The 20,522-nt window shown below is 34.3% G+C and overlaps 1 protein-coding gene across 1 annotated transcript; it reads right to left on the bottom strand.

The window, feature by feature from the left end:
* Window positions 1-4,486: 4,486 nt before the first annotated feature.
* On the bottom strand, window positions 4,487-15,199 carry LOC117724565 (olfactory receptor 14C36-like). Its single transcript, XM_034524462.2, has 2 exons — window positions 15,061-15,199; window positions 4,487-7,757 (listed from the first exon to the last, which is right to left on the bottom strand). The coding sequence occupies exon 2, from the start codon at window positions 7,734-7,736 to the stop codon at window positions 6,807-6,809; it is 930 nt and encodes a 309-aa protein (XP_034380353.1). The 5' UTR covers window positions 7,737-7,757; window positions 15,061-15,199; the 3' UTR covers window positions 4,487-6,806.
* Window positions 15,200-20,522: the final 5,323 nt, after the last annotated feature.

The following is a 20,522-nucleotide window of genomic DNA, read 5'->3' as shown; positions in this document are numbered from 1 at the left end:
TTTTGTGTGACACCGCACTGACATGAGTAAACATTACATTTACTCAGAGTTGAACAAAGAAGAGAAATCACATAGTGTAATGAAAAAGCAAAAACATCAGAAAGAATAACAAGTTATATCAGCATTAGTAATTTATATTGTTTAAATCAAGAAAGGAAGGAAAATTTTAGGTATATAGAAGGTACAAGGACAGGTTGCCATACTGACAGTTTATATCCTCCCAGAACCTTGTTACCTTCCTACCTATCCAACTTTATGCATACTCTCTCTGACAAAAAAAAATAAAATAAAAAAATAAACGAAAAAGACCAGTAAGACAAAAATTTCAAATCTTGTCAGAATACAAAAGGCCTACACAGGTTCAAGGCAAATAGATCTTAGAACTAAAAAGGGAAAGAAGATAAAAAGTCCTACCTCTAAATAAGGAGGTATTTACAATTGATTTTTGCTGGAAAAGAGAAGAATCAATTCTAGTGGACTGTCACAGGGTATATCAACCATATTCCGGGGCCTGCCCCAAGACCAGGAATAGTTGGTCAACACAACTATTTTTGTTTGTTTTTATTTTCATTTTCATTTCTTTTTCATTTTAAGGCATATATATATATATATGTGTGTGTGTGTGTGTGTGTGTATTTGATATATGTATTGATGTATATGTATATATCAATAAAGATATATGTATGCTATACATATTATGTGAATCTATATTATGCATATATATGTATATATAATGAATATACACACACATATATATGAGAGAGAGATGTTATACTAATACCTTAACAGCATACTTGAAAGCTCTAGAACAATAACAAAAATAGTCCATCCTGGGACTGAAATAGAAACAGAATAAAAGAATACAAATAATCAAAGAGTTCATTTATTGAGGCAATCAATAGATTGACAAACCTTCCTTAAATCACAAAGTAAAAGTCGGAGAGAGAATATTCAAATCCACACAATTAGAAATGAAAAGCAGGACATAATGTTGGACATCAAAGAATTCTGAAGAATTATGAGAACATACTTTAAAAACCTGTATTTCTCCAATCTAAAGAATGTAAAAGAAATGGATAATTTTCATGATAATTACCAATTACTGGAGTTAAATAATGATCAGATAAGCAATTTAAATATACAAGTTCTCAATTTTTTTGAATTAGGACAGAGTCAACAAAAAAAATTACAGACCAATTTTCCTTATGAACGTATATGCAAAAATTCTCAATAAAATATTTGCAAAGTGAATGTAGGTATACATCAAAAAGATCATCTATCATAATCAAATAAGTTTTGTCTCAGAGGTACTGGGATGCTTCAACATATGTAAATCAATAAATGAAATCTATCATGTAAATAGACTCTAAGACAAAATGCACATGATGATGATATTAAATGTAGAAAAAGATTTTGAAAAAATTCAGTGCTCCTTCATAATGAAAGTCATGGATACAAGGACATACACAACATACTAAAGGCAGTGTTCAAGTCTATAACCAACATCAAATTAAATGAAGAAAAACCAGAAAACAATTTGCAAATCAGGAACAAGAAAAGGTTGTCTACTCTCTCCATACCTACGTAATTTAGTACTTTAAGTCTTAACCAGATCAATAAGAGTACTGAAAGACATCAAGTGCATAGAAATTGGAAAGGAAAAATTAAACATCTTTATTTGTAGATGATATGATAGTATACATAAGTGACCTTAAGTTTTCTACTAGAAAACTTATATAGCTTATAAGCACTTCAGTACAGTAGCTGGATACAAAATTGACTCACAAAAATTAGTAGTCTTTCTCTATAATAACAGCAAATAGACTGAGAAACAAACCAAGGACACAACATCTTCATTGTATCCTCAAATAATATAAAATATCTTGGAGTAACTTCAACCAACCAAGTGAAAGATTTGTGCTGTGGTTTGAATAAGAATGACCTTGATAGGCTAATATATTTGAATGCTTAGTCATATGGGTGTGGCACTACTTGAGAAAGATTTGGACATTTGTCCTCGGTTGAGTAAGTAAGTGTTCTTTTCAGAGGAATTATGTCACTGTAAATGCAATGATGTTTCAAAAGTCCAAGACAGGCCCAATATCTCTTCTCTTCCTGATACCAATAGAATTGAATGTAAAACTCTCAGCTACTTCCCCAGAGCCATGTCTGCTGGGATGATGTTGTGTTCTCCACTCTGATGATGATATACTAAATCTTTGAAGAAGTAGGCAATCTCAAATTAAATGCTGTCTTTTATAAGAGTTTCAATAGTCATGGAGTCTCTTCATAGCAAGAGAATACTAAGACAACTTGTTTGACAAAAGCTTTAAGATGTTGATGAAAGAAAAGTGAAGAAGGTATCAGAAGATGGAGGGATTCTCACTCTCATAGAGTGGTGGAATTAATATAGTAAAATTGGCAATCCTACCAACAACTATCTACAGTGAAATTCCCATAAAAATGTAATACAACTTTTCACAGATACTGAAAGTACAATTTTCAGCTTAATATGGAAACACAAACCCACACACAACTATAATCCAAACAAAGCAAAGTGTGGATAGCTAAAATAACCCTGAATAATAAAACAGATGCAAGAGGTATCACCATTGATGACTTCATAATGTGCTACAGAAAATGGTACTACCATTAAAGAGAGGGGATCCAGGTATAAATCCACACACCTATGAAACACCTATAAACAACTGATTTTTGATAAAGAAGCCAGAAATATACACTGGAAAAAAGAAAGCATTTTCAACAAATGGTGCTGGAAAAACTGGATGGCTGAACTTAGAAGAATCTAAATTGATCTACATAAATGTCCATGGGCTGTGCAGAACTGGACACATCTCTTAAGGGCTGGGGCATTCTAGAGAGCTGGCCCACCCGTGACAGGTGGTAGCACTTGGGAGAACAGGCTCTGTGCCTTGCCCAGGCACAACAGTGAAGCTGGTCCTGGTAGCTAGTCTGTGGTGAGTCAGTCATAAGGGTGATAGCTCGGAGAGATGACCCTCCTACTCTCCTGTGGTGAGGTGGTCTGGATGTGAAGATGATGCTGTCCCCCGTTCCCCATTCATCACCTGTTTTAGTTGGGAGAATAGCTTTTGGGGACATGGGAGCCTGAGAGGTAGCCCTGACCCCTCACTGTCTGTAGCACTTGGGAGAGGAGCTCTGTACTTCACCTGGGCATTACAGTGGAGCTGACTTTGATGGCAAAGGCACAGAAGAACCAGATTTGAGGTTATTAGAACAAGTAAGATAGCCCATCCCTTAGAGGCCACAGCATCTAAGAGAGTTGGCCCTGTGCCTTAACTGGCAAGCACAATGGAGCTTCCTCTGAAGATGTGTGTGCTCTGTGCCCGCAGATAAAATGGTCCTTAGGGCATGAAAGCAGGAGAGCTGACCCTGCCACACTCCGATGGCAGCATAGGGTGACCTAACTGGAGCAGTGCTGGAGAACTTGCCCTTGTAGAAAGGAAGAGGCAGCTCACTGACCAGCTCAGGTACCAGCAGGTCCAGACCCAAGGCTAAGTTCAACCACCACTAAATCTATATCATTTGGGAATGATTGGTAAAGTGCCAATCTTGATGATCCAAAGCTGCAGGATCTCCATGACACAGGGTAACAACAAGAAAACCGGGTGGAGTCTTAGTAATGATGCAATATTGATGGTGTCACAGAAGCCAGACCACACCAATGACTCATTGCAATGAACATTTACAGGTGAACATGTGTGAAAATAAAGGAATGTAGTGTTGGACCCACTGTGACATGCTACAGTTTCCATGGTTATATATTTTATATATACATATATATGTGTATATATATATATATGTGTGTGTGTGTGTGTGTGTGTGTGTGTGTGTGTGTGTGTGTGTGTGTTATTTGGGGAAGTACAGTGCAAGACTGAAGGCCAAGTATGAGGTGACAGGGAGATGAGTGGGACTTTAGTGAATACTGTGAAATTCACAAAGAATCCAAGTTTTTTTAATAAAAAAAAAAACTTCTTGAAACTAAGAAGTTCCTGCATACCAAAGGAAAACATCATTCAAAGTGGCAGCCTAGGGATGGGGAAAATATTTTTAACAACTCCACATCAAATAGAAGGCTAATATTCAAAATATATAAGAACTCAAAAAACTAGATATTAAGAAAACAAATAACCCAGGTTAAAAAAAGAAGCATATTTCTAAACAGAAAATCTTCAAAGGAGGAAGCTCAAATGGCTGAGAAACATTTAAATAAATATCCAGTATACTTAATCATTAGGGAAATACAAATCAAATCTATTTCCGGTTGGTGTGGATATGTGCAGCCCCTATGGAAAACAGTTTAGCATTTTCTCAGGAAAATGAGAATCAATTTATCCCAAGATCCAGCTATACTGTTCTGGAACATATACCTGAGTGTCACTTTACCCTACCACAGAGACAAATGCTCAACAATGCTCATGGCTGTTCAATTTATAATATTCAGAAATTTGAAACAATTTAGGGATTTCTTTATTGAAGAATGGATAAAGAAAATGTGGTACATTTACACAATGGGATGTCAATCATTTATTTTAAAAAATTACTTCTAGCAATGCACATGGAGGTGTCTCTACATCTTTTTCCTTCTTGAGGAACCTTTTTCCTCTTACTGGGTTTGCATTATCTAGCCTTGACATGAGGATAAATGCCTAGACTCTTTGTGTCTTGTTATGCCAAGTTCAGGTGACTTCACTTAGACACTTGCTCTTTTCTTACGGGAAATCGAGAGGAGAGTTGATTTGGAGGAGAAATTAGGTAGAAATACTAGGAGAAGGGGAGGGAGAGAAGGTGGCAGTTAGGATGTATAAGAGAACAATAAATAAAATTTAAAATCATGAAATCAAGAAATGCCACAGGAATACTGATGGAACGAGGAAAACAAATCATCCTGAGTGAAGTAACTCAGACCCAGATAGACAAATGTGGTATGTATTAACTTATTTGAAAATATTAGCCTTTCAGTCAATGATAACCAATCTACAATCTGCAGCACCAAAGAAATTGGTTATAGAGTAACCAATATAGAGTAGGTAAGGATGGATAGATATCATTAGAAAATTAAAAAAGAATAAATTGGTATGGGACAATGTGCAAACCCAAATGGGAGAATTAAGTAGTGTTGAGGAAGAGAAGAAGGGGATGAGGAAGGAATGTAGAAAGAGACAGATCACAACAAGGGCTTGTTGCAAGAGTATTACAGAAACCTAATGAAGTAGAAGCTTTTCAAAACATAAATACACATGAAGACAATCCACAATGAATTGCAAAATAGTGGAGAAGACAGTCCCAGCTGGCCATCATAAAAGGAAGCCCTCAGTGCAGCATAGGTTATACTAAATTGAATTGTTAGATAAAGGGATCTCATGGTGATAACCAAAACAACTCATTCACTGGTATGTCTATGAATTGCTCTCCATACACTGACAATAAGGCCCACTGCTAAAAACAAACCTACACTTCTCCACTGAACATGGAGATGCCAAGCTGGTGCCTACAGTGTGCCTTTACTCCTATATTTAGTATACTTTCTACATAATGATACTTTGCACACTACCAAAGCAAAATTTAGACCCAGAAATAAAAGCTTTGATCTACAATGGTGGTCCACCTTCAGGATACACTAGTGCAATGGTGACACAATGTGGGAGTAACTGACTTTGACGTTAGGTTTATGCCCTGAGACAGAACCCATACCCACCACTGCTGTAGACCCAGAAATAAAAGCTTTGATCTACAATGGTGCTCCGCCTTCAGGATACACTAGTGCAATGGTGACACAATGTTTGTGAGAGTAACGATTTGACATTAGGTTTATGCCCTGAGACAGAACCCATACCCACCACTGCTGTGGTGAATCCGAGACTTTATAGCCCCAGGACATTTGGTAATAACAAATACTACCTTTCTAAAAGGTTTAAATTAAATTAAAATCTAAAACTCAGCAGTAAAATGACTCTTGATGACAATCTACTAGAGTCATACATTAGTGCCTTGCTCAGCCATCATCAGAGAAACTTCCTCTTGCAGCAGATAAAAACAAATACAAAGACCCACATCCAGATGTTATGAAAGATTGAGAGAACTTGGAACAATCATCTTTAAATGGTGGGTTACCTATATCAAATGTTTCTCAACTGGGATCAGCAAGCATAGTGCAAGAGAAAGCAGAAGTAGTATTTGAGCCAGAGAGGATGGAGGACACAAAGGAAACAAAGATTTCTAAATTAACATGATCTTTGCACATGTATGTTTAGACATGTATGCAGCATGCATGTAGCCTGCATGGGCATACACAGGTCTGACCAGATGGGCTCCTGGAGTTGAAATGAGAAGTAGACATATGTCCCTATCTTCAACCCAGAAAAAAAAACTTTAATTGATAAGCAGTTTTAAGGGTAAATATAGTTTCCTCCAAGGCAGACTCACTGGATAAATAAGTTACAATTAAGGGTAGGCTGCATGCCCAGCAGTAGATGGCCAAAAGAAAACAAACTCAACAGTAACATTAGAGGTTCTTGCCACATAATATGATGTCAAAGCTTCTTCTTTTTTTAATCTTTTTTAAAAATTTTTACTATGTATATATGGGAGGACATGGGTTGGAGGATAAGGTTGGAAGGACAGGTGAGGAGGAAGAAACTAGGATGAGTCGAGAAAAAATTATAAGCAGTATATATAATGTTAGAAATATCTCTCCAATAAATGGCTTTAAATGGTTTGATATATATGTGTGTGTATTTATATATACATATTTTTCATAATTTTATTCATCTATGAAAAATTCTGAATATTACTTTCTTCACAGCCTTCTTTATCTGTTTGTTTCTAAGACTATAGATAATAGGGTTTAAGAATGGTGGAACAATAGTATAAAATACAGAAAGAGTCATATCCTTCATTATATCTGAGATTGCTGGAGGTCTTAGATATGCATAGGCCCCAGAACTAAGAAACACACACACCACAATAATGTGAGGGACACAGGTGGAAAAGGCTTTTCCTCTCTCTCCTTTGACAGGAACCTTTAGGACAGTTGATAATATGCGAACATATGATATGGCAATGAAGGTAAAGCAGCTACCACTGAGCCCAATGGCAGACAGAAGAAGTAAGAGTTGGTTGATAAAGGTGTCAGAGCAAGAAAGCCTCAGCAAAGATGGGATATCACAGAAGAACTGAGGGACTATATTAGAGTGGCAGAAGGACAGCTGGAAAGTTTTGAAAGTGTGCACACTTGCAAGGATAAGAGAGCTAAGTAGAGAAGCCACTGTCATCTGACCACAGAACTGATGGTTCATAATTATAGGGTAGAGAAGAGGCTTGCAGATGGCCACATAGCGGTCCTGGGCCATGATGGTGAGAAACTGAATCTCTACACATGCACAAAAGAAGAACAAAAAGATCTGTGCTGCACACCCACCCATAGAAATGTTCCTGTGATCAAAGAAAGAGTTGATACAAGCATTGGGCACAGTAACAGATGCATACCCCATGTCTAAAATGGAAAGATTCCTGAGGAAGAAGTACATGGGTGTGTTCAGGGTCTGGTCAATTGTAGCAGCAATGATAATGGTAAGATTCCCTAACAGGCTGCCCAGATACACCAGCAGGAACAGCACACTGAGTAGGATCCTGAGCTCCCAAGTCTCAGCAAACACTTCCAGGAGGAACTCAGTCACCAGAGTGAAGTTGGCCATACTCTCAAAATAAAGGTCTATCTGAAAGAGAAAAGTAGCAACTGAGAATAACTTAAATTAATTGATAAAAATCACTAACATTTCTCTTGGTACTGTTTATTTTTGTTCTCTAAGACTGGCCTTTATGTGTAAAAAATCAAATAATTTTTCTTTGGTTTGCCTATGTTTTTATTATGCATAGTTGTGAATACACATATATGTCTCTGTCAAATTGTTTGGTATGATGTTAAGCACTTAGAATTAACTTACATAATAATAGCCGTCTCATGAATACTATTATCTTCATAAATATAAAGTTGTTTAATATAAAGTAACATAATATGGTAAATTCCTCTTCTAGATAAGCTACCTGCAACAGTTAGAAATGCCCAGAAACATTTAATATGTGGAATATATATTTAAAACTGTGTATGTATTTATTACCATATATACATCTACATATGAAATGCATTTATGTTGTATGATTATTTCAGGTACATATATATATATGTGTGTGTGTGATATACATATACATATACATATACATATACATATACATATACATATACATATACATATACATATACATATACATATACATATGATGGGGAAGGCGTGGGGAAAGGATGGGGAAAGGCGTGAATGTAAGATACATGAACATAAAAAGACAGATTGGGAAAGAGATCAAGGTAGAAGTGAGTGTGTAAGACTTTCAGAATAGGCCATTTGCCTGAAAACCTAGGCAGAGTTAACTACACATGCTTGAAGAAGAATTTTCTCGTTTTGGAGAAACCTTGAGAATTCTAGAAATTCATTCATATTGTAGATAATGATTTCAACTTCTTAAAAGCAATTACTTGGATATATGAACAGTATATTCATACATATCCACAGTAACACTGGAAATATGGCTTTGCTAGCTGAATCCTGGAACAAAGACAACATTATACATAAAGCTAAACATGATACAATACATGATAGCTTTTATGTTTTTACCAGTTTGACTCAAGTGTAGCTGATGTCAAAGTACACTGTGGAATCCTATACCATGTTTCCTAATGGTGATCAATTGTCAAGTTTCATGAATAATGCATAGTATAAAAACACTAAGTTCTAAAATTTATGATCAAAAATAGGAGTATTAATGTGGTGAGTTCAAACTGCATGAAATTAATGGTAAATTCCCATTAGCATAGTGAAATTAGATAATACTTTTTATCAAATCCTCATGGCAACAATTAGTGATTCTACATGTTATAAAACATTAATGATATATAATTTTATATATTGTAAATGTTATAAAATGTGAGAAATTAATTGGAAAAAAACAGGTTAAGAGTTGAGCAAAGCAGCTATGAAACAGACAGAGGCAAGTAACAAAGCGATGGCAAGTGATGAGATAAAGACAATTACTCTTTTTTGTTGAAAGAGTTACATGTATTTAATAATTTATTTTGGAATCTTCAAAATTCTAACAGAATGAATTTCACAAATGGTAAAAAAAAGCATTACTTAGAGATATTAGCTAATGAACATTAAACAATGTAATTTTTATTTGAATATATTATTTTATCTAAAATTGGTAATGAAATCTTTTGTCAAATGCAAAGAGAGCAAAAATAATATTCCAAATATATATATTAGTACGGCAACTATTCAATAGATCACCATATCTGTACTATACTGTATTTGACATATATCCATCAAGATCACACTCTAAAATGTCTACAAATTAGTTGAGATTTATGGTAAAATGAGCAGTATAATTAAAATGTAAATCTAAATTAAAGAATACAACACCTAACATATTTCTGCTTGTAGTACAAAAGATATTGAATCTAGGTTTTGTCAGTGTATGAATTGCCTTGGAAGTGTTTAGAAGCCTGGTGATATGTTCTGAGTAACCTGTAGCAGTGTTTAGGATGACAATCTGTAATAAGTAACTGGGGATCAGATCAGGAATCAGCATCTACCACATTTTAATTATGCCTGCAATATGCTATAGAAAAAGAAGGGTGGATGTCACCTACAAATAGAATCCTTTCACAAAGGTCCATGATGGCCATGTCAGGATGATTATGCAACACCAGGTTTTGGACAAAGTATAGGGTGATATTGTATTTAAACCCAAAGGGTTATTGAACAGCTAGATCTAGGTACTTTTAGAAGATATTACCTGAATGAATATTGTAAATTTTCAATATCTATGCAAAGAATTTAAAAACTACCAATTACTTCCAATATAAAAATTATGTTGGAAGTTAAATGACAAAACAGAAAGCAGAAAGTATGTATAAAGTGGCTTTACATTGAGAGGTTTCTACCACATCTATAAAGGAATTATTCAACTGTAGCTGAGGTAAATGGCAACTAAGAGTCTGAGTAGGTTTATAATATTGTTGTGCTTGGGAGATGCTTTACAGTTGCTCTAAGACCATATAGAACTTAAGTTAAACAGCCATTAGTATAGTTGAAGATCATTACCAAACAACAAGGCACCAAAGGAACTAATTAATATTATAGATATCTTTGCTTTCACCATCTAAACAACTGATTATAAAAACAGACAGATTTTAAATAACTATACTAATGAAAATATTTAAAATATTTTTATATTCATCATTCAGTCATACTGAAATTTAATTTAAAAGTCATAAATGTAAACACTACATACCAATAGAATCTAAAAGAAATATATAAAATTATTTCTGAAAACTATCAGAATAAATGCACACAAAGTATTTCCTAGCAATAAAACTCATCAGTTGTTTAACCTGGTAATCACCAGTTGTGAAGACACTTACATTCCATATTTCATCCATCTGCAACAGCATGGATAGTCCTGGACAATATTACAATGAGTGAAGCAAGTCTGTTATATCATATGTAGAGGCAAAATAATTCTTAAGTTAAATACAAATTAAATTACTCCATATTCTTTTTCCAACTCCAAAATTAATTAGAAATCAATGACAAAATAAAAAATATCATGAATGTCCATAAACTACATTTTAAAGATAGATTAAACAAGAAATAAAATCATCTTGGAAAATACATCAAAAAAAGTATATAGCATGACAATTATTTTAGTCAGCAAGTAAATCACTAAAAGACAGTTGATAATAATAAACAACCGTTATTAAATAATAATGTTAGAGAAGAAACACAAAGAACAAATTTTATAAAAATTGGAATGCCAATAAGCTAATATAAAATAATAAAAAACATGTAAGTTATATAAATAGAATTATTAAAAACATTAAATTGATTTTATAGAAACTAATGATTATTGAGAGCAAGAGTAATATCTCCTTCCAAGATGAACCTCCCTTAGACTATATAAACACAAATGAACAAAATATATGGATTCTTCAGGTTGTATTTGTATATTTTTGCATATGTGTGTGTGAGTGTGTGTGTATGTGTTTGTGCATATATGTGTACATGTGTGTTGTTGTTGTGTGTGTGTAATAATAAAGAAAATAGGGCATCAATCTGAGAGTAGGGGGGATATACTAGGTGTTGGAGTGAGGGGACATAGAAATGCATGCCTACAAGGACAAAAGGGAAATAGGGAAATGATGTAATAATATTTTAAGTTAAATTTATTAAAAGAATAATCAAAATGATAGCACAGAAATAAAAAGAAGTAAGATTAATATATATGTGCCAACAAATTCAATAATCAGATGTGAATTGATTTCCAGAATTATGCAGCTTATATAGACTTACATTTTTTCAAACTTACCTTTTTTCGAACAGTGGAATGATACATTAGTTTCAGAGAACATAAGTAACAAATAAGGACATTGGCTAAGAATGTATTGCCCAACACCGGGCAGTGGTGGCACACGCCTTTAATCCCAGCACTTGGGAGGCAGAGGCAGGCGGATTTCTGAGTTCGAGGCCAGCCTGGTCTACAGAGTAAGTTCCAGGACAGCCAGGACTACACAGAGAAACCTTGTCTTGAAAAAAAAAGAATTTATTGCCCTAAAAATATTTAAAGATTACATAGTTTCAAGAATAAATTCAATAAAATTGGGGAAATTTTTATTTCTATAATGAAAAAAAATCATAAAGTAATATTGATAGTTTTATCAACACCTAGATACCAAAGCAAGAAAATTTCGCCAAATAAAAGGAATGCAAGTGAATAGCTGTGATGAATTTCAAAATAATAAACAAGAATATGCAGATCTTATAATTAGTGCATTAAATATATCAAACTTGATCATCAGATATAATTTATCTTTGCAGTAGAGAAAATTTCAACATAAGCAGTCAATGATCTTGACATACTAATAGAAGTGATGATAAAAACATGCTAATTTCAACAAATACAGAAAAATATTGTATAATATTCAATACCATTAATTTAGGAAGCTTTTAATTTTCTATAAAAGAGATTGTTTGTAGTGTGAAAGTAAAATCTTCTCCTAAAGTTTGATACAAGTCAAAAATGATACTCTTGTTTTTACCACCTCCACTGAATGTAATATTGGGAACTTTTTCCAGAGCAAGCACACACAAAAAATAAATAAATAAATAAAATTAAGGTATGTGCAGTACTCCATTGGGCTTCTCTGTGATCTGTTGTTGTGGTGGTTTCTTTGTTCAATTTTGTTTTTAGATTACATTATAATTATATTTCTTCCTTCTAACCCTCTCGGAAATACCATCCTACTCTTCTTCATATCCACAGGTCCTATTTTCAAGTTGTTGTTGCATGAATAACTTATTTGTATCCACATATATATTCTTATTAAGTTTGTACAGTCTATATATTTTTGTAGATAGGTTCTCAGGAATAGGCATTTGGCATTAGAAAACCAATGTCATAATTTTACTATGTCTTTTTGAAAGCCAGTTAGCATTAATAAAATTCAAATATTACAATTTTAATTGGTAAAATTAAATATCCATGTATAAAAGCAAGCTGACACTATTTTAATTCCTGTAGAAATATGTAAGTAAGCTGGGCAGTGGTGGTACATGCCTTTAATCCCAGCACTTGGAAGGCAGAGGTAGGCAGATTTCTGAGTTTGAGGCCAGCCTAGTCTACAGAGTGAGTTCCAGGACAGCCAGGGCTACATGGAGAAACCCTGTCTTGAAAAACTGTAAAACAAAAACAGAAAAAGAAAATAAAAAAGAAATATGTAAGAAAAGTTATTATATTCTGATGGTCTGAATGTTTCCTTTAATAATGGATATTGATAGTTGCATACTGGTATCAGTACAGATGCATTTAACAATTTTACTTAAAGTATTAAAAACTTGAAAAAATATACAAAAATATGCATCAACATCATGGGTAGTAGCAAATGATGGAGGAAACACTGATTGTAAAAGACAAATATCTACTTTTAATTAAACTAGTCAAGTTGTTTATAAGCCTAGAGAAAACATTGAATTCTCTGGGAGAAGTAAAATATCCTAGCCCTTTATTTTTTTTCTGCCTTTTCACTTAGATTTATAACACACAAGATCTTGAGCAAATAGAGATATGTATTGTATGACATTCATTTAATTAATCAAACAATTCTGGGGTTATAAGTTTGCTTTTCCAATATTATTTTGGTACTTCTACTTATATAGACAAATATATCATTGATATAGATGCTCACAAGTAGATTAATTGCATTTCTTAATAAGCTAGGAAATACTTGAATGAATTGACTAGGATATGACTTGAACGATTCAAGACTGTTATTGGCATTTGAAGAAATATATACTTAGAGATACTGAAAATCATTTTGAAAATCTTAGACACAATTGCATGCCCAGTTCTATATCTGTTTTCAGATAAACCAAATGCAAAGTGGCTGCATAAAAATCTGACACCTAGTCATAAGTTTCTATGGAGAAATCTTTAGAATAGTGGGCAGAACTTTCTTTTGTATAACTAGCGCATTATCTTTTCAAAGCTTTTCCTAAAATTCCTAAAAACATAAGTTGCATGTCATATTTACTAACACCTCTTATTAAATTCAAAATTAGACACATTTAAAACAAGATATCAATCCATCTATAAAAGTAAATTTTAAACTTATAGTGCAATCTAGTGATAAGTTTTAAATCATTCTTAAAGATGATCATTTCATGTTTATAAATAATAAAATTAAAATTTATAAATGGGTTTTATCAATTTATTTTAAATTTTATTACATTTATTTTAAAATATTAAGTAAAACCATACTTGGTTTCCTGGTGAAAGCTATGTATCATATATGTATGTATGAAATTTTAAAAGGTGAATTTAAAAAGAATGAACATTCACTTTTTCAGTATTTATAAGAGTCCTTTATCTCTTTAAAAATGAACTGCATATTATTTATATATATTAAATATATATTTCTAGTAAAATACAATACTAAAATACACTCAGGAAAGTTTTCATGATTCAGCCCCCAGCCAAAAAAAAAAAAAATCTTTACAGCCATTGGGATAGGAAATAGAGAGGTAGCTCAGTAGTTAGGGACATTTACTGGCCATGCAGAGGAACTGGATTCAGATTCCAGCATGCACATAGTGAACTAATGGCACTGCATAAAAGTGGTATGCACACATTCACACCAGAAAAACATCCACACATATGTGTTAGGAGTGTGTGTGTGTGTGTGTGTGTCAGTAAAACATCTATTAATGAAAAAAGAAATTATAAGAGATTATGAAATTGAAAGTCAGCAAGGGACAGATTGGAGGTAAAAAAAAAAAGGGAATCTATAAAAACATACTTTGATTATAACTTCAAAAACTTAAACAAATAAGTAAATCTTTTAAAATGTTGTGAAAGCAGGTTTACATAATTTTTATACAAGCCAATATGTATCTACTTTATGTGTGCAATATATATAAATAAATTAATATTATATAATATGATATACATTTAAATATAAATAACAAATTTGTTTACTTAATGTTATACACATTTTGTAACTATGGAGTAAAAACAGAAATTTGTAAGTATGAAGTGTTCATCAAGTGGCATAGAAACACAATGATCAGCTTTTATAATTTATGTATGACCCTGTGGTTTACCATACTCCATGATAATGCTGTCACACTTAAAATGAAACTTCAGTAAAATAGCAAGATTTTTTTTCTGTAATTGCATTTCTCTTAAAGTAATATACTTTGTCCTCTCACATTCCCTAAAGGAATTACTGATAGTATCTCAGGTGAAAAATATGACATGTACATTTTTCTAAAAATTCTATACTTGTAGATGGAATTTTTTGTTATTTCCTTCTTAAACCTTTCAAACTGAAGCAAGAGGTTGCTGGAGAATTCCTCAATAAATAAGAGGGGAAGGTGAAGGTAACAAGTATGATCTCAGTACACTTACCCAGGAATAGATCTTTACTCAAAAATGAGAATGAAGCTCTGTGTTGTTCACTATAAATATTCAAAATCCTACAGATAAGTCAGTCAAATATTCTTGTCTATAATGAATTGTACAAGTCATCATTTCAGCTAAATACCAGTCTTGCCTTTTATAAACTCACTAATCTTGTTCTCTTTTATCTAAGTCATTGTCATACTCCTGAGTACAAAGACACTTAGAACACAGCCCTTAATTGGGACAAAATGCCAAGATGTAATTTAGGTAGATTTCATAGAACTGGAAAGAATGGACCCAATTAAAATTCATCATTAGACACAGCTGAAGGACCAGAGAGTGTGTCACCTGAGTCATCTGAAATTGTGGAGATGATAATGGAGATAATGAAACACTACATGAAATATACAGATACTCTCCATCATGGGAAGTAATATGGCTGGCACCTGTATTGATCTCAGGACTAATTAAATCATCTATAGTTTGCACAACCCAAACAAAGCAGGTATTCAATCTCTCATTCTCTCTTCTCTTCAAGATGATACAGGAATCTATGAGACATCAAAAACAGTAACTATCCTCTTTAAAAACAAAAGGGAAAAAAGTAAAATTTGATTCCAAAGAATTGAAACAAAGATGCAAGACTGAGTATCCATTAACAATCACAACATAGAGAACTATAGCAACATGCTCTCTTTAATACTACATTCAAATCCAAATTTCACCTTTTAGTTTCATGAGTTTATAAAATATATTTAAGTCTTTGAATTCCTTTTCTTAATGTTTGCAGATTTATAAAAATTATGTCAAAATATAAATTAAAAATTACACTCAAATATTTTTAAAATGCAAAATATTCCACAACATGGTACCTCCCTATTTTAATGGATGTAGAAAAATCCTTCACAAGTTGGTTTCAGTGGGCTCAAACATGAGGAAGCGAGTAATGGACTTGGTTGTTGGCTGAGTCTCTTGAATAGTCCATTGAATAGCCTTCATGGAAGACTGGAGGACCTGTAGTGATGTAAGAAAGGGGTGATTGAAGAGTTCTGCCAAATTCATGTCTCTGGGTGATGAAAGGAATGAAGGTCTTCCATCATAAAATCTTAGGGGGAAAATCCATCCCTATATGAAGCACATCAGGCATGAAGCAAGGCAAATGAAGGAGGTCTATTTGTCTTTTACTAGACTCTAATAATAAATAGGTCTTCCAGAATTCTGAGAATTGTATACACAATGAATTTTTTTATCTATGCCTAAATATTTAGTTACTAATTGATATGTTTGGGCTATGAACATCACATTGTTGGACCCCATTGTAGGGAGATGCTGAGTGACGAGACCAAATCCTGGAGAAGTTTTTAGGCTATTATTTGAGAATTATAGTCCATGTTGTAACTACTTCTACATATCTGGAGAATATTTATAAAGACTATCAAATATTCATATCCTTCCTTGGCAGGTTGCACCACAGTAAGTGTAGTTTCCCCAAGTTCTCTGGGGTGTTGATCTCTTTCAGACTCCTGCATGGGTAAAGGATCTCTGTTTTGGTAGACTTGAGGATAAACCTGGCATCTGGCTGAGACATAAAATGTCAGGCAACTTACTTATTTCATTGATTGTAGTGATTATTTTCTGTAACCCTATTCTAGGGATGACATCTAATTATATATTGGAAATTTGAAATTTCCCTGTTTTTCTGTAACCCACTTAACTAGTGTTTCCATAAACATATTTGGAAACATGCTTTGATTTGCAACTGTATTTTCTTCTGTAACTATATAACTTTATGAAATGGCTTATACATTTGAGGAAACCTGATTCCATGTTTCAAGACCGTGAACATTCATATTTGACTGAAATATATGTCTTTTATTGCCTTTGATATTAGGACTGCATTCTCTGTTGACTCACTTGTACAAACAATACCAAGTGAAATGTGGTTATGTTTGCCATTTGTATATATTTATGTAACTTCCTAATTAAAATTTATTTTAAACACATCATTAGCAGTATATTCTCCTGTTTTGTACTGTCATGGCTTGAATATATTTGGCCCATGGAAAGTGGAACTATTCAAATGTATGGGCCTGGTTGGAGTAGTTGGGGCCTTGTTGGAGAAAGTGTGTCACTCTGACCATGGGTTTTAGGGTCCTATGCTCAAGTTCTGCCCAGTGTAGAGGAGACCCTTTCTCTATCTGATGGTGGATGACAGACTTCTTCTTGCTGCCTTTGGATCAAAATATAGAATTCTTTGCTTCTCCAGTACCATGTCTTCCTGCACGCTGCCATGCTTCACACCATGATGATAATGGGTTAAACCTCTAACACTGTAAACCATCCCCAGTGAAATGTTTTCTTTTATAACAGTTGCTTGGAGGGCTTATCCATTAAAATTACTGACTACTCTTCCAGAGGTCTGGAGTTCAATTCCCAGCAACCATAACGTGGCTTGCAACAATCTATAATGAAATATGATGCCCTTTTCTGGTGTCCAAAGACAGCTACAGTGTACTCATATGTGTAAAATAAATCTTTTTTATTAAATATTTTATTTATTTACATTCCAAATGTTATCCCCTTTCCCAGTTTCCCCTCTGCAAACCCTCTGTTCCATCTCCTCTCTGCCTGCTTCTATGAAGGTGCCCCCACACTTACCCACCCACTCCTACTTCACCACTCTGACATTCCCCTTCATTGGAGCATAGACCATTCAGAGGACTAAGGGCCTTTCCTCCCATTGATGTCAGATAAGGCCATCCTCTGCTACATATGCAGGTGGAGCCATGGGTCTCCCTCCTGTGTACTCTTTGGTTGGTGGTTTAGTCCCTGGGAGCTCTGGCGGTTCTGATTGGTTGATATTGTTCTTCCTATGGACTTGCAAAACCCTTCAGCTTTTTCAGTCTTTTCTCTAACTCCCTATTGGGGACACAGTGTTCAGTCCAATAGTTGGCTGTGAGCATCTCTCTCTGTATTTGTAAGACTGTGGCAGACCCTCTCAGGAGACAGCTATATCAAGTTCCTGTCATCAAGCACTTCTTGGCACCAGCAATAGTGTCTGGGTCTGGTGTCTGTATATGGGATGTATTCCCATATGGGGCAGTCTCTGGATATGCTTTCCTTCAGTCTCTGCTCCACACTTTGTCCTCGTACTTTCTTTAGACAAGAGCAATTCTGGTTTAAAAATTTGGAGATGAGTGGGTGGCCCCATCCAATCAACCAGAGGCTTGCAGGCTTGGGGAAACTTGGAAAGTGGATATCATTTGAAATGTAAATAAATAAACCTTGTCTAAGCCCTGGATATGGTCTCTACAGGTTCTCCTTCCCCTTTGTTGGAGTATTTCAGCTAATGTCATCCTACTTGGGTCCTGGAAGACTCTTGTTTTCCTGGCATCTGGGACTTTCTGATAGCTACCCCAGTTTCTCATCCCCAATTGCTACACACCTCTGTTCAAATTCCTAACCCTCTGTATATAATGCCCATCTCCTCCCATACCTGATACTGCAATTCCTTTTTCTCCTCCACATCCTCTCTTTCTCACAAGTCCCCCCTACCCTCTACCTCCTGTGAGCATGTTGTTCCCCTTTTAAAGAAGGACTGAAGCATTCACACTTTGGTCTTCTTTCTTCTTGAGATTCATATGGTCTGTGAGTTATATTGTGGGTATTCTGATCATTTTGCCTAATATCCACTTATCAGTGAGTACATACCATGTGTGTTCTTTTGTGACTGGGTTACCTCACTCAGGATGATATTTTCTAGTTCCATCCATTTGCCTGCAAGTTTTATAAAGTTATTGTTGTTAATAGCTGAGTGGTACTCTATTGTGTAAATGTACCATATTTTCTGTATACATTCCTCTATTAAAGGACATTTGGGTTGTTTCGAGCTTCTGGTATGGTCCTTGCTGGAGTAGCTGTGGCCTTGTTAGAAAAAGTGTTTCACCATGGCCATGGGTTTTGAGGTCATATGCTCAAACTCTGCCCAGTGTAGAGGAGACCCTTTTCTTATCTGATGGTGGATGACAGACTTCTTCTTTCTGCCTTTGGATCAAAATATAGAATTCTTTGCTCCTCCAGCATCATGTCTGCCTGAACGCTGCCATGCTTCACATCATGATGATAATGGATTGAACTTCTGACACTGTAAACCAACCCTAATGAAATATTACTTTTATAAGTGTTGTCTTGGAGGGCTGGAGTGATGGCTTATCAGTTAAAAGCACTGATTACTCTTTCAGAAGTCCTGAGTTCAATTTCCAACAACCATACGATGGCTTACAACCATCTGTAATGGGATATGATACCTTCTTCTGGTGTCTGAAAACAGCTACAATGTACTCATATATATAAAATAAATCCTTTTTTAAAAAGCCAAACATCGGATTGAGTGAGGGAACCCCAATGGAGAAGTGAGGGCAAGGACTGAAGGAGCTAAAGGGGTTTGCAACCCCATAGAAAGAAAAACAATATCAACCACCAGATCCCCCAAAGCTTCCAGGGACTAAACCAGCAACCAAAGAGTACACATGGGGGTGACTCATGGTTTCAGCTGGAAATGTAGCAGAAAATTGCCTTATTAGACATCACTAAAAGGGGAGACACTTGGTCCTGTGGAGGCTTGATGACCCAGGGTAGTGGGATGCTAAGACACTGAGGCAGGAGTTGGTGGGTGGGTAGAGGAACACCCTCATAGAGGCTGGAGGAGGGGAGAAAGGATAGGGGATTGTTCAGGGGAAACTGGAAAAGAGGATAATATTTGAAATGTCAATAAATAAAATAACAAATATTTAAAAAATTTTTTTCAAACTTCTTAACTTTATCTTCTTCCTCTAATGTATAATATATATTATATTTAATAAAATATTAACATATATAATCATATCATATAATTATTATATATAATATATTTTACAGAATTATAGAAAAAGAGTTGCTTTAGTCATGATGTCTCTTCACAGCAAAGGAAACCCTAATTAAGACATGTACATTTGCTAAAATAAATAGTACCATTTATATTTTGAGTAATACATTTGTTGTCATGTGATTTTTGAAGCAGTGGTGTACTGAATTTCAATTTAAACTTATACCAATACCCCTAATTGTATTCTTGAAGCTTGAATTGTGTGCTATACAAAGTAGACTTCTAAACTCATGTTTTTTTATCCCCCTTAAGAAAAATAAAACTACCCTATTCTTATTATTATCATTGAGTCACTATTCGTATACAACAAAAAATAATTCTGATTTTACTACCATATTCTTTTCTATATCTTCATTATTACAAGAATTCTAGAATCTGAACTTTTCATGTCTACAATTTAGGTAACATAACATTGCCCTCATGGGTGAGTTTTTTTCCTCTAGAATCTTTTTGCAAAGTGTCTTATGCACCACAAGAAAGAATATTTCATACTGTCAAACAAAACATATTTCTATCCTCATTTAAAGTTCAAATATCTGTATTT

The sequence above is a fragment of the Arvicanthis niloticus genome, chromosome 1 (genome assembly GCF_011762505.2).
Source record: "Arvicanthis niloticus isolate mArvNil1 chromosome 1, mArvNil1.pat.X, whole genome shotgun sequence".
NCBI lineage: Eukaryota > Metazoa > Chordata > Mammalia > Rodentia > Muridae > Arvicanthis > Arvicanthis niloticus.
Note: the sequence above shows the minus strand (reverse complement) of the source record. Positions and strands in the feature narration are given on the sequence as shown.

Bases quoted from the DNA above. Each gene is read 5' to 3' on its own strand.
- LOC117724565 (XM_034524462.2), bottom strand. From the start codon at position 7,736: ATGGCCAACTTCACTCTGGTGACTGAGTTCCTCCTGGAAGTGTTTGCT.